The 15,302-nt window shown below is 47.8% G+C and overlaps 1 protein-coding gene across 1 annotated transcript; it reads right to left on the bottom strand.

Moving 5' to 3' along the window:
- Positions 1 to 1,527: 1,527 nt before the first annotated feature.
- SALL4 (spalt like transcription factor 4) lies at positions 1,528 to 14,871 on the bottom strand. The gene is made up of 4 exons (XM_074156869.1): positions 14,802 to 14,871; positions 4,009 to 6,543; positions 3,070 to 3,377; positions 1,528 to 1,950 (listed from the first exon to the last, which is right to left on the bottom strand). Exons 1-4 carry the CDS (start codon positions 14,869 to 14,871, stop codon positions 1,528 to 1,530), a joined length of 3,336 nt encoding a protein of 1,111 aa, XP_074012970.1.
- Between the last annotated feature and the right edge of the window lie 431 nt (positions 14,872 to 15,302).

Below are 15,302 nucleotides of genomic sequence, written 5' to 3'. Positions count from 1 at the left end.
ACAACTCGGCATACAGAGATCATAAGCAAGAATCAGGTGCAACAACATTACACAAACTTTTGGTAATCTGCATTTTTGGAGCCTTCCAAAAGAGAGACTGGACTTGAAGATTTCCTGCAGTCAACAACTAGACTTCTTTCCATCGCTCAGTCCTTCCATACCCAATGCTCACTCTCCAGTCTGGTTTAGATCCCATTACACTCACAGTTCCAGCAGACGTTAGAGGAATAGTGAAAGGTCGGTCCAGTAAGTCTTCAGGTGCTTCCACTAATACATCAGGTTTTGGTTTCAGATAGTGCATGGAAGCATCTGCTTGAATCTCAGTTCATTACAGTGGTCATTAATAGAAAAATAGACACTACAACTACAAAAGGAAAAAATGAGGTAGATAACTTAGAATCCAGATGACTATCCCAGCAACCTTCATACAATAACACATGGATCATTAATTAGCATTTTGGTAGAATGCAAATTCACAGACCACCAAGAAACTTAATGACCAGAGCAGGAATGCCATCCAAAAACCCACAAAACATTTAACCTAAGCATGAATACTTCATATTTAAATACAGGTTTACACAGACTGATCTTCTAAATTACCCAAATGAAAAAAAAAAATAAAAATAAAAAAGTCTCTTGCTAAGGAAACCAGTTCCCATGCCTAATTGCAACAGTCACCTGAGATTCCTTGCAGAGCTTTTAGACCTGACTTCCCAAGGCAAGTCTTCCCTTTCAAGAGAGGAAAAAAAAAAAAAGTATATACATACCCACCCATGCTTGTTTGGGGCTCTCGGTATTGAAATAAAACATCTAGGAAAAACTGCACATCTTTGGAAGTAGGAGTTTTGGCACTATACTTGAAGGACTGTCCTAGTAGTAGTATTAAATAAGCAGCAGTCAACAATACAGAGAATTAATTGCTTAGGAGCAGTGATTAAAGAAAAACAGCAACTTTCTCTTCATAGAATTTCTGAGGCAAAAAAAGGAATTAAAAAAAATTTTGTAGTTTTTATAGCCATTATAGTAAAAAGTACATTCAGAAACCACACAGAGCCAAAAATCCAAACAGAAAAAACTATTTCTAAGAGGGTGGCAGACATTCTATGATATTTACCCGCATTAATAGTTTTCATTTCTCATCAGTAAATAGAAGCTTTTCCGTCAACAGTAGGTTGTTTCCACTCCATTCAAAACCCCCAAGTATTACACTCTAAACAAAGAGGTAAATATTCTAACCTTTGGAATTTCAAGTTGTAGAAACTTCTGTAAGGCTGTACACGTTAAAGTCACACGTAAGAACTACTTTGCAAGACCCGCATCTTTCCAAATAGAAGGAAATCCTATTCTTTATTATTTACTATTTGCAAAGCAATATCATGATTGTACTCTGGGCAACTCTTACAAAGACAACCATAAAATCATTTGCACGTCAATAGGAAAATAGGAGGCTGAAGTGGAATCTCTTAAAAATATATGTTTGTGTATATATAAATTTGTTCTTTCTGTACGTCAACTTCACTTGAGTTTTTAACTAACAGCAATTTTGTTCTCCTCCATGAAGTGAGGGAACTGGTGTTTTGGCACATTGTCTGCAGCAGCACCACTGGCCTTCTCTGTATCAGAACCAGTCCCAGACTGGGTCCCATCTATTTTGGAGACCGTAGCAGTATTTATTGCTGAACCACCCCCAATGGTGACTGGAAGGGTAGGTAAGCCACCGCTCTGGATCACCGAGATCTCGTTAGTCTTCATCGCTATGCCATTGCTGAGTACCGCTGCATACTGATTCCATACTGTGGGGTCAATGCTCACTGAAGGAGGCATTATATCCTTTGGAAACATTTCAGATACCTTCTTGGGATCATTCCCCAGCAGAGCCATGGGGTTATCAATCGAAAGCCTTCTTCCCCGCCTGGCAGAGTTATTCCACATGTGAGTTCCTACATGGACCTTCCAGAAGGAAAAAAAAGTAAAGAGAATTGTTAATACTGCAGGTTTTTTTATGGTATACCCAAGTTCTGCTTTGCTTACAGCCAAGTTGCTCAAAAGGAGTCACATATGCTCCATTTGCATTCACATAATTATTTAAGCGGGCTAGTTCTTGTCTTGTTCTCTTGCTGGCACATGTAAGACACAGTCTGACATCACACATACATACTGTCTGACATCACCACAGCTCTCTAGTTTACTGCCACAGTGGTTGTAGGACTGCGGTTCTACACTTATTGTAAGTGATGTTGGCAAAGGTGCCTCTCTCCCCCACAAAAAAAATAAAAGCCACATTATTTGCTGTGAACAGACTACATTGAAAATAAAGATAGTAGTTAGTGCCAAAAACTCACCAAGGAATTTGGAAGAGAAGTTACACCTAAGCTAAAGTCTTCCACACCACAAATGTACTGCTAGTGCTTGCAGCCAATGACTCTCCACAAACTGCAGAGTATCTTCCCTCCCCACCTGTATTTATGCAAGAGGACTGAAGAACCTGAAGAGGTTCTCATGGGAAGCGAGAGCCTCTGTGCCAGCGAGGGAGCTGGGAGTCCCTCACAGGGCAAACTGATTAATCAGACAGCAAGGACTGACTGCAGGACTTCCTCAGCAGATGCTTAGACATAAAATCCTCAAGTACTTTGTGCCATCTCAGGATTATCCTCTCAGTTTTATTCCTCCTCGTCCCACATGGTGTTTCAAGCAGTACACTGTAATGCAGGTATTCTGTAGGCATCATTTTAATTTTGTAGAATTCAGTCTATGAAATGTTTATGTCTTAACACATTGAAACCCAAATGAAAATAAAGCAACATGCTTAGTAAGGGCTAAGCCTTTCCTACCATCCAAAAAGGAAAGTCAAGGACAGTAGCAAAGACTTCTGTAGGTGATCTGAGGACGCTGTTTAGCAAGTTGCGTAAAGAAACTTGGGAAGGAGAAACAGAAGTCAAAGATAACCATTTGAGGAACTAGAAAGAAGATCAGTTGCCCCCAAAGGCAGGACAAGTATCAGCAATAGTCTTTCCCTCTCTGCTATGACTTTCCCCAACAAAAGAGATCACAACATAAGAGACGACTTGCCTTCAGATTTCCTTTTGTTGTAAAGGCTCTCCCACAGATGGTGCAGGCAAAGGGCTTTTCACCAGTATGGGTCCGTTCATGAATCTGAAGGGCGCTGGCAGAGGAGAAGTTCTTCCCACACGTAGTGCAGATGTGCTGTTTGGCAGGACGGCAGAATTTTGGTCGTGGCACGAGGAGAGGGGCAACACCAGGGGAGAGAGCTGGTGGGCCAATGAAATGGCTAGTGCTAATGGGACGCTCACTGGGCATCTCCATTTTTATGAGGGCTGGTGGGGCTCTAACAAAAGCAGCTGGAATACTACTTCGACCTGGAAAGAAAGTAAAGATAATGTTTATCCCAAATTCCTTCTACTTCCAAACTTAAATCTGGCTAAAATACCAGAGGCCCTACCTTTAGAGCCTGAAGAGCATGCCTGCAAGGCCCTCCACTCCTATTACACTTGCTAGGATGCTCTGAAATTAATCAGTTCATCCCTATTTTATCGGTGAGCCCAGGAGTTAGAAAGTCTCACTTTTTGGTCAAATTTAGATCAACGCCAGCCCCAGTGCTAAAGAGCTCAGAAATCCCACAAAAGATTCCAGAGTTTTAATGCCATATTCTTGTGTTAAGCAGTTTTCCATGAAACAAACATCTAAGTTCTACAGAGCCATAGTGAGGTATCAGGTGAGCCCATGAAAGATAGTAAGTGCACAGCTTCTATTTATTTTAAGGACCTCTATGCTCCCCCGTACAGGAGATAAAGCAAGCACTTAAGTCTTTGAATTTTGAGCCTGACCGAGTCAGGAAACTTTTACAGGGCATATGCCCCTGTCCTAATAGAGGAGAAGGAAGAGGGGGAAAGCTGAAGTGGTTTTGACTCCTGGTGGTCCTTTTAGAGATGGATTTCCTCCAGTCCTACCACCCCACACCAAGTTATTGCAACATTTCATGTTACTCACCATATTCTCCATTTGCAAAGTGTAGCCCAGGTTCTTCTTTAATGACCTTTCGACCAATATTGCCATAAGTTAAATCCAAAGCACCGACGACCCCTTCCATTTCTGCAGAACTGTTCTCAGGACCCTCTGATTTATTTCCCGTGCCTGTATCTTCTTGATTGTTGAAGTTAGGTGACTTTGACCTTACACTCTCAGCTTGGCTGTTAGCTGGGGACAGGGCCTGGAGCGATGCAGACTCAGAGGCAGCAGGACTCCTGCCATTCTGATAATCTGGATCTCCTGCCACAGAAGATGAATCATTTGTCATGCCATCACTTTCTGCTGAGCCATTGTCACTAGACTTTAAGCTGCTTTGCCGCTGCAAGTTCAGCGCAGAGTTGACGATCTTCATCTGATTCTCCAAGGCTGTAATACCAGAGAAGGTGGCTGCTGTGGCTGGAGATTCTGATTGTGCATCGTACGGAGTAGGAGGTTTTGAAGAACTCCTAGGGCCATCCTGAGAGTCCAGGTCCTCTTCCATCTCTATGCTTTCCACGGTCTCGTCTGGGCGACTGATGTCTCCGTTCTTCTCAGCCACCGGAGGATCCACATCAGAACTGTCGCAGGTGTTTTCCGGCATTGGTGTATTGGGTATTTGTCCCCCCATATGCATGCGGATATGCTGCTGCAACACAACTGCGTTTGTAAACTTCTTCTGGCAAATAGGACACGAATGTTGCATCTTCAAAGGAGTATTGGCCCGGTGGACACCATAATGAGTTTTAAGGTTCCCTTTAGTGGAGAAGGCACGGCCACAGATTTTACACTTGAATGGCCTCTCTCCAGTGTGAGTACGATAATGCATTTTGAGTGAACTCTGGCAGCTCAGCACTCGGTGACAGATCAGGCACTCGTTGGGGTCAGTAGTGGATTTGTCGATATTTTCAACCAGTTGCTGAAGCTTTGATGTTTCTGAACCTTGCTCATTTGACCCACTTACATGGAAGATGCTCACACTGCAGGTAGCTTGTGGTGAACTCAAGCTCTGCTCTGTTCCCGATTCATGACCGACCGCCCCTGATGAGGAAGAGCCACCCTCACTTTCTGGAGAAGGCCTTGACTGGAGATCACTTGAGAACGTACCAGGCAGGGACTCCTTAATGCCTGCTAAGTGGGAGGTGGTCTGAGGTGCACCGGTAGCTGCGGAGGTAGGAAGGGTTGTTAGGAGAGGTTTGCTATCCACAATCAGGTTAGACTCATCCAGTGGCACAGACATCCCATACGGGATTCCAGTGCTAGTGGGAACATTGTCCAGGTGCTCAGGAACTGGGTAAGGATTCATCTTTATGTGGGGGTATTTGTCTTTGTGACGCTGGAAATGCACTTTAAGGTTTCCTTTGGTTGTAAAGCGGTTACCACAAATGTTACACTTGTAGGGTCTTTCACCGGTGTGGGAACGGAGGTGAATCTGCAGGGCACTGTCATTGCCAAAGACCTTGCCGCAGAATTTACACTTGTGTTTGAAGAACGGCTCTTCTGCATTCGGTTTGCTTTCAGATACGCTAATGTTGGGAGGTTTTCCCTTCCCCTTCTTCGAGGAATCTATTACAGAAGAAACGGCTGAAAGCGGATTTTGGAAGATGACGGAGTTGGAGGACTGAGGTAGCAAAGGATTTGGGAACCGAGAAATGGAGCCGGGGAGGCTTCTGCTTGTCTCCGGCTTCAAGGGGAAGGAGGAGGAAAGCCCAGCAGCCAGCGAGCCGGCGGCCGCAACGCCAGTGTTAGAATGAGGTAGTTTTCCTTGCTTCAAGGATTCCAGTGATAGGCTCTGGCTTCCAGCTTTTTGTCCGATTAAAGCAACAGCAGCCGACAGCTGCTGAGACATGTGAGCACCCAGAGCTTTTAGTGGGTCAGTAGCAGCTGCTATGGAAGGATGCAGGGCATGGGGAGCCATCATGGCAATCTGAATGCGAATTTGCTCCGTCAACTGAATTTGCTGGAGTTGCTGCTGCTGCAAACACACGAGCTGCTCCAGGATCATTGGGATAGCATTAAAACTGGCTGCTGAAGAAGAGATGGCATCGGAGGTCCGCTGGTTCACAGCCACTTTAGTGCCACGTATCGTCTGCAAAGTCACATTAGTGTTTGGTACTTTGGATTTTGGTAGATAGCTTAGCCCAGGAGCCGCAGGTGTGACGGGGGGTTCTATTTTAAGGTACATTCCTCCTACCGATTCAGCATCCATTTTTCCTTCTCTCTTTTCCATAGAACCAGTGCAGCCCTTTGCCTGAATGTCCTTGCGTGCCCTGCTATCCATTCGATCACTTGGAAAGCTCCCTAGAGAAGACTCAGAGAAGCTTTCAGGGGGTACTGTTCCCTCACTGTCATTCATGATTAGAACAGGTGGATTTTTAGTGCAATTTTTCTTATGCTCAAGGAATTCAGAGAGATCAAAGAATTCTGCACAGCATTTCTCACAGATTTTAGTTTCCTCCGTGCGGCACCTTTTGGAACTCATTTCACCATCTCCGTCACCTGGGACGTCTTGTGGACTCCCTTAAAATAAAAGAAAGTCACATTATTAATAGCTATACTTATATTATTTCCTATTCTTAAGATCACCAACTTCACCTGAATTACAAGCTAAAGACACTGGAATCAAGTTTGCAGATCGATCTGAAATCCTGCTCTTTGTTTTGCTGCTAATTCATTTGCAGCTCTAAAGAAATCTACATCTTAGTTCCGATTTCAATAAAAACAATAGTATAAAAGGAACCTCACAAGGCTTGTTGGTGGAAAGGATTCATTGCAAATCCCTTTATAGAGGTGAAGGGACAGTGCAGCAAGGCTGCCGGCACCTGCAAACCAGCCTAAAGGAAACACGCCCCAAGGAAGACAGAGAAGACATTGTAACATCGAGCAAAGCATCGCATAAACTTATTTCGTGTTTGCACTTCAGTTCATAATCCTTAGTTAACCATCTTCTAGAAATTCATGTAAGGTTGCGAACACAGGAGTTTTAGAGGAGCACACCGATCTATTAAAATGACATTCACTCCGCCATTATGGAACCAATTACCACCGAAGAGAGCTGACAAAAGCAAAAGTAAGTCCAATATTAGCTTTTAAATACTTCAAAAGCACCCTCACAGAAAAAACAACCTCTAAAAAGCCACAAGAAAAGACGGTTAACTCACAGAGCCTCACACAAAGGTATGACCCTACATCACTACTGATAATTATTAGAGCACGAAGCAACAAGTCCTGCTTGCAAAACACCCGTGGTCGTTTCACAGACCCACTCAGGACAGGGTGTTCAGCCCCATCCACAACTCACCTGCTTTTAGGGAGCTGAGGGTGGGGAGCAAAGCTGGTCAGCAAGTCCACTCCTGCCCTTCCTCCACCAGCGCCCCACCGATTAGACTGAGCACAATTTGGACGGGGACAAAAAAAATATATAAATATATAATTCAGGGAAATATCGGAACGGGAAGGGAGGTTAAGAGACGTTCTACACCAAAACAGGATGTTTTTGCTCAAGCCTAGCCATCCTTCAAACAACAAACTCGCACCCAGCTCGAGGCAGGCGAGCACACGGGGCACGGAGGGTTTGGGAGGTAGAAGCTGAGGCTCATACAGCTGCAGGGGGAGCGGGAAGGGCTGCAGATAATTCACCAACCCCCATCAGGTGAAACGTTTTGTAACTCCCATTAATTAATTGGCCCGGTTTTGATGGGTGCCAAGGGTGCAGTAACCAAGGACGTCCCCTCCCACGCAGCCAGCGGGGCCCGCTGCAGACCTCCACCACAACTGAGAACCTGCACTGCAAGGTCTCTTCTGTTCAGGTCTTGCACCTCCTGTAACTCATCTCGGGGCCCAGCTCTGGTCTGGTTCCACGTTACCAACCCACACTGTCTTACAAGGGGAACCCAAGACTCTGCAAGCACAAGAGCTATTTGCGGCTTTCATTTTAAAGGTGTAACTGAACCACACATCTGATACATGTGTATATCCTGTACATGGCAGGGTGGAGGGGAAGCATGTCCAAGCTCAATCACGTTGCCTTACTGTGTCAGGGTAGCGTAAAAAGCTCTGTAAGGGAGGATATTGCAAAACTTGACATTTGTTAGGGTAGCAGGGTATATTTAACAAACCAAACTTCAACTGTTTAATATTGAGTGCACATTAAAGTTTCTTTTCTTAAAAAGCAAACAACTCGATCAACTAAAACCTGCAAGTACCAGAGGACTGTTACGCTATGGTCTGCAGAGCAATAAATCCAAGTCTGTATGTATGCAATTCTGTTAATCACGGACACTTCAGGGTTACAAGTCCTTGAACATGGGGGAAAGGTGCTCTCAGCACAGCTATGATCAAAACTGTTCGGATCCTTCACATCTTAACACGGAGAATTAAATACTTCTCTCCCCCCCTTCAGCCCAAACAACTTCCACAAGTGAAGGAAATGATAGTATAAGCATAGTTTTAGCACACGTTTCCTGCCCCAAATATCATTAAATTGATGCCTCCAAATTTGATTTAACTCTCAAGAAAAATATACAGAGAAATCTAGTCTGCAGACAAGTACAAGTAGCACATGGTTCAGAACTTGGTCAATAAATAAGGTCAACTTAAGCCAAGAATGGATGCTTTTAAACTCATCTGAGCAGATATAATGGGAAAAAAAGCACTGGTGTTGAAAAAAGACAAGATTCCATAACTACCCTGTACACTGACCAGAGAGGTCTTCACTTTGACTGCTTTCGTAACTGTTTCCATCCATTCAACAGGTATTTCACAGAATAGGCTAGAACATCAAAACCTCTTTTCCAAATCCTTTAGCTTTTAAGGCTTTAACAGTCCGGTCTCCCAGGCCCAACTATACAGTTCCCCTGTGTTGCAAAATAACCTTAGGTTTTACTTTAGAAAGCACAAAGCTCTTTTCTCCCACAGTCTCTCCCCTGTGAGCACATGCATTTCACCCTGCAGTTTGCACCTCCACAGTGGCCACGCAAAATGTCTCAAATGGAGTAGAAATGTCTGCGTGAAAGCCCGTTGCCCGCCCCCAAGGAGATATTCCAGGGTAACTACGTCTAGACTTGTCCTCAAACTTTAACTGCTTCAAAGCATCTGATCATAGGTAAATATGATTCCCTCGATAGTACTTTCTTATTGTTCCACTTTTCCCACTCTTAAGACCACACCAAATTTAAAGCCCCTTTTCCCAACCTGCAGCACAAGTCATGCTCCTAATTTTCGTATTTCTGAGGAACTCCAAAGGTAGCTTTTCTGGTCCTAAGCACCAGTTGCCACCTCAGAGGAAGAGACTCTAGCAAACTGAAGGCACCTGTGTTCGGCAGCATCATGCAGGTTACCAGCCCTGCCCCTGCCCGCTCTGTCACACAATTTAGTTTCCAGTTCCCCTGTCTGACGGTAAGGCACGAGCTCAGGGCCCGACACAAATTCAATTCCCAGCTCGGACCGATTTGTTGCATGACAAGTAGGGAACAGTTATGCCTTATATTCCCTTCTGCCTTAGAAAAAAGGGGATTATAGTAGCTTTCCTTGTCTCAGAAAGGGGTTTATTAAGATACAGTCAGTAGGTGCAGGACGCTTGATTATTGTGTAGTAGCTGGAATTTAACATAGGAGCAATCTACTGTTTCTTCAAAAAATAACCCGACAGCTTCTGTGAAACTCTTCATCTTGATTTCTAGCTACATCCTCTGGGTCGAAGGAGCGCAAGCGCCTGCAATCAGAGCACCTCATTTACCCAAACCCACCCAGCCCTGCCCTGTCCCCCCTCCCCCCCCCCCAGCCGTTATCTCATCAACTTAACGGTCTGAAAACGTGGGTTTCTCTGCAAAGAAACCTCCCTGTGCAGCCTGCTCTGTCCACATACTGTACAAGGATTTACCGAGGAGCAGAGAGCCCTGCCACAACAATTGCTTCTGCACTTCACTTAACCCTCTCCAAAGGCTTCCCAGGGATAGGACTTCTACTGTGGTTTTGTTTTTTTTTTTTTATCTCCCCACCCCCGAATTTCAGGAATGTTATCTCTCAGCATCTAGTTATCCAATAAGTTAGAAGAATGCAGTAAACCCAGCAGGGGGGTTAGATTGAATCACTGGCAAATGGATGGAAAAAATCCACTATTGTGTAGGACAAGGCGGTCATCGACAAGGAAGGCTGATAAAGTCCACACAGCTCGCAATATTTTTTTTTAAAGGGAACCAGTAAAAGAGGAATGAAATAAGTTTTGTCTGGTTTGATGTGATTTCAAAAGGGTGCTGCGGGTCTACCACTCACCTGAACAATTACCGTCTTCTTTTTTTTTTTTCCCAACTGTGATAAAATAGTATTTCACTTGAATTGGGAGGAAATGGTCAGAGCTCAAGCTTTCCTCCCTATTATTTTTTTTTCAAGAGTTTAATACCTTTGGTGCATTTACTTTTTCCACAGACTACATTTGATCAACTATTTTTACTTTAACATTAACATAACCATCCACTCACCCAGTTAAAATTAACTCATGAAGGACTAGCAAGTATCGACTCCAGTCCCAGATGTCAAAGCCTCTGCCATCAGCTCTCTCTTGCTCTCATGCATCATGCTTCCAAGGTATTTTTCTCCCCCGTTCCCAGCTGAAAAGCTAGGACTTCCAAGAACTTCAAACTGTCCAAAATTTCCCTTCTACCACTATCAAAGACCATTTAAAGCATTTCTTTAACTGTAACTATGACAAAATCACTTCCTTGAGGAAGCAAAATACACAACTGATTACTTACAGAAATAGTACAAAGCCCTTGATGTTTTCTACTTTTAAATTTATCAGCAGCATTTTTCTACCCAGGAATAAGCCAGAAACGTGTTACACCTAACAATCAGGATTTCACGTGCTTTCAGGATCTCGCTCAAGGTTTTAGGTTTTTCTATTATCTACCTACTGGTTCACCCTTTTGAGTATCCACCTATTCGGATATGGAGAGAAATATTCGGCCAAGGACAGAATTATGAATAAACGCTTCTGATGAGCAAAAAAAAAAAAAAAAAAAAAAAAAGATGCGTTAAATTAAAACAGGCAGGAAAAGTTAAGATGATCGCAGGCACTGGCTCCAAAGGGAGGGCACGGCAGAGCGGGCGCCCGCAGCCCCGCTCCCCGCACCGTCGTTCGAAAGGGCTTTAAAAAGAAAAAAAAAAAAAAAAACAAAAAAAAAACCACACACCCAACCAACCCCGATTTTCTGGCTGCCCCTTTACAAAACGCCTGGGAGTTACCTGCCGAAGCCTCCAGCAGCCCCGCGTCCCGGTGCCGGTCGGTGGAGGGCACTCACGCCCCGCGCTGCCCGCCCCGGCCCCGCCGGGCAACCGGCCGCCCCCGGGCGGGGCCGCCCCCGGGGAGCACCCCCCCCCCCCCCGCCATCCACCGACCGGCACCCACCCGACCTCAACACCAACCCAGGTATTACACATTATAACGCCTTTTTTGGTGGGTTTTTTTTTTTTTCCTTCTTCTTTTTAATTTTCTCGACCCTGCTTCGAGATAAAGCAATAAACAACGAAAAAGCAGAGGTTTCGCCCCAGAAGCGGCAGCGGCGGCCACCCGGCCCGCGGCCCTACCTGCTCGCCGGTGCCGGTCCTCCCACCGCCGCGGCTGCCCCGGACCACACTTAACACTAGTACAGTGTTTAAGACCGAGCTAAACGGCACAAACCCCGCTGCCAAGGTCAATTGCATGAGAGTCCTAATTGTGAGCCTGACATCAACTTACCACCCACAGCACGCGGGGGGAGGCAAAGGTTAGAGCAGCAGCTCTGTCAAAACGTCACATGCCGCCGAGCCCAGCAAAAGGGCTCCATCCCTACAACCAATATAATGTTTCACTTGCGTAAAAGGAAAAACAAGCCGGGCATCGACCCCCTTTACACACACACACACACACACACACCCGGCACCCTCTCACCCCTCGCACCGCTGGAGCACCCAGGGGGATGCTGCTACCCCAGCCCGCCACCCCACCGGCCAGGCCGGCCTCCTCCGCCGGGCGCAGCTTCGTGAAACCCGAAATCAAAATAAAATTTAAAAAAACAACAACAACAACAACAAAAAACCCAACAAAAAACACCACACCATAAAACTTGGCTTTCCTCGTTAAAACACACACCACCACCACCCTTCACCACTTCTGCAAAGCCCAAAGCAGGAACCGTGGATCTAAAATAAAGGAAATCTCCCAATTTTACCCTGAGAAAAAGTTGTCGTTCGATACTGTATTTTTAAGAACGAATCACATTTTTTAATGGCAGCAATCCAGCACAATGGGCATTTTCACCCCTTTTGTGAAAATGCTAATGTTCAGTATGTAGCATTATTCTCCAGTGACCACCTGCTGATTTTTTGACCTGTTAATTGATCACCAGGTTGGCAGAACCGTTTCTTAACAGGCTGCATTGTTCACAGAGGTGGGTCCCAAATCGCTTTGCAAAATAAAAAAAAAAAAAAAAAAAAAGGAACAGTTGCAAAGGAGGAGATAAGGGCTTGATTTTATTATTACGATTATGTATATGCTCGATAATGTCCCAGACAAATCCCTGCGCTATTTCGACTTTGTTACGCAGCTTCATCACTTGTTATTTACGGGCACACCTGGAGCGGGGAGGACCAAGGCTATTTTGGAGATTTGCGGGCGGTAAGAGGCACCGGAGCCGCGGTTTTTTATTTCTGATGGCAGAAGCGGAGATCACGCAGTTTCGGTGCGGGTCCCCGCACCGACCGCCCCCCCACCCCGGCCTCAGCGGAGGGTCCCGGCGGAGCGCGGCCGCGGGGCGGCGCGCAACAGCACCGACCCCCCCCCCCCCCCCCCCAGCCTCGATCCCTCCGGCCACCGCAACAGCCCCACGACCCACAAAAGACGGCCCCAGCCGAGGCGGCAGAACCACCCCCCCGCCGGCGGGGCGAGAGCTTCGCCAGGTCCGTCCCCCCCCCCCCCACCAGCCTGTGCGATGGCTGCCCCGGCTGCCGGAGGGATTTCCATCCAGGGTTTTGTTGTTAAAAAAAAGGGGGGGGGGGGGAGGTGTGGAGAGAGGAAAAAAAGCCCCACCACCATCAACAACAAAAAAGCAGCTGGCCATTGCCCCGGAGAGCACGGTGTGTAGCGATCCTCCCCTCCCCGCACACCTCCCCCGCCCCAAGCGGGCCGCATCAGGAGTTATTAACCCTTTTGTTTCAGCGCAGCCCCGGAGGTGGCTTTCCAGCAGTGGGCAGAGATTTACATGTGGAAACATCACCTCCATCCCCCAACCTAACCATATGCACAAAGGAAAACAGTCATGCATTAAACATGGGATTTATTGCCTTCTGGCCAGCTTGCTGTTTCTTAAGTCACCATTAACCGGACCCAACAATTGAACATTTCGACTCAAAGAAAGCGGGGGGGGAGGTGGTGTGGGGTGTGTGTGTGTGAAAAAAATTAAGAGCCCGAACCTCCTGCGGGCTGGGAATAAGCTGCTCCTGTAACGTGCGCTGGTATCGATCACTTCCAGGGATGGAAAAACCCCACACAAAACCAGTCCCTTAGGAAGGCAGAAAGCCCCAAAAAAGTTTTGGGGGGACGCATAGAAGCGTTTGGGCACAACGATCACAACTCTTCTAAACAACCGCAGCCCAGGTCAGCTCCCCGCCAGCCCCCCCTTCTCCACCCGGGACGTGCCCTCCCGGCTCCGCTCTCGCTTCGCAGCGGGACGGGCACCGCGGCAGCTCCCCCGGCTCCGCGGCACCCGAGGCGGTAATACCGGGGGGGGTAAGAGCCCGCGGCGGAGCCCAGGCAGCCGCCAGTCCCCCCGTAGCCCCCTGCGGGGAGATGCCGCTCCGTCCAGCAAAGCCAGGGCAGCCCCGACCCTTCCCCGCTTCCGTGGGGAACACCGGCAAGAGAAAGCCCCCCCTCCGCTGCACGCCCACCCCCGCCGGGAGCTCAGGGCTAATTTGAGCGCAAATTTAAGACTTTCCACTTCCCTTCGGAAGGCCCAGGGCCGGGAGCTCCCCTAAAAGGAGGGGCAGCGATTTGCGGTACCGAAATCCCCCACAGCGCCCAAATACAAAGCGCTCCCGCACACCCCACATTAGCTCACCGGAGTTATTTTAGGAAGTCGGAAATCAAAGATGGCTGGAGGTCAAGCTACAAAAGGTCCAGGGCGATTGTGATCTCCAACAAAAATAGTCCGAGCGTAGTGGTTTTTTTTTTCTTTTTTTTTTTTTAAAGCCCCACAAAAATCCTCATAACTACTGAGAAAGTGTTAAATACATCGGGGAAATCAAACTCGAGCCGTTCCCTACCCCTGCGAAGACTGTTCGCAATTCCGTCCCCCCCCCCCCCTTTTGCTCCCCCCCCATCCCCTCCGCCGAAGGGAAGCTTTGGGGTTCCCCTCCCATGAGGCTGCACCCCGAACCCAGCGGGGCCGGGGGGGTCACACGCTGAGGGGCGGCCAGCCGGGCAGGGCGAGGGACCCCTCGGGCGGCACCGTGCAGGGTTGTGTCCCGGAGCAGCCAAAATCCGAGGGCCCCCCCCTCCCCCCGCGGGAAATACCGAGGGGCCGATGCCCCGCGGAACAACATCGCGCTGGGGCTCCGCAGGGGCGCGGGGGTTTTAAATGCCCCCCAAAAAGCCTGCGGGGAGCTGGGGGTCGGGCTCTGCAGGGAGCATGGGGAAAGGAGCGGGGGGTGAAACACGAGGGTGGAAAAAGCCCCCCGGCAAGAGCCCCTCGCCGCCGCCTCCGCGCATCGGGGAAAGTTGGGACCCGCGGAGGCTCCGCGCCTTACCACTTGCAGCATCTGGGGGCTGCTCCTCGGAGTTGATGTGCTGGGGCTTCGCCTGCTTCCGTCGCGACATGGTGCACCAGCATCGGGAGCAAAATAGTAGCAATTATTTTCCTCTTCACAACAAATTCCTAGAGTTGGGAAATTACCCCCATTGGGCGGAATGCGCATGTCAGAGTAATTATGATTATCAATAATGCATTGCGATTTATCATGGGTCCCTGACAGCTGATTGGCCTGAGTCCAAGGGCTCACAGATTATTCAAATAAGGTCCATTGATCAGGGCGCAGCGGGGCACGCTGGGCGATGTAGTCCCTGCCCGCCCCGGCCCGCCCGGGCGGGCGACAAAGGCGAGCGCCCCGCCGGGGACCGGGGCAGCCGCCCCCCCCCCTCCCCGGGCAGAGGGGGGGCAGGAGCCAGCGTGGAGAGTAAACAAACAACCCGGCAGCACGACTTTCCAGGCTGGCGAGGGACAATACCTTTGTTATCTCACCTGCGCTTTT

Source organism: Numenius arquata, chromosome 12, assembly GCF_964106895.1.
Source record: "Numenius arquata chromosome 12, bNumArq3.hap1.1, whole genome shotgun sequence".
Lineage (NCBI taxonomy): Eukaryota > Metazoa > Chordata > Aves > Charadriiformes > Scolopacidae > Numenius > Numenius arquata.
The sequence above is the reverse complement of the archived record's forward strand: the minus strand, read 5'-3'. Positions and strand labels throughout refer to the sequence as shown.

Excerpts from the sequence above, each read along its gene's own strand:
- SALL4 (XM_074156869.1), bottom strand. The coding sequence starts at position 14,871 with ATGTCGCGACGGAAGCAGGCGAAGCCCCAGCACATCAACTCCGAGGAG. Across the intron at positions 3,378-4,008 it reads CTTTGCAAATGGAGAATATG|GTCGAAGTAGTATTCCAGCT; the intron begins GTGAGTAACATG and ends CTTTCTTTCCAG. Across the intron at positions 1,951-3,069 it reads CAACAAAAGGAAATCTGAAG|GTCCATGTAGGAACTCACAT; the intron begins GCAAGTCGTCTC and ends TCCTTCTGGAAG.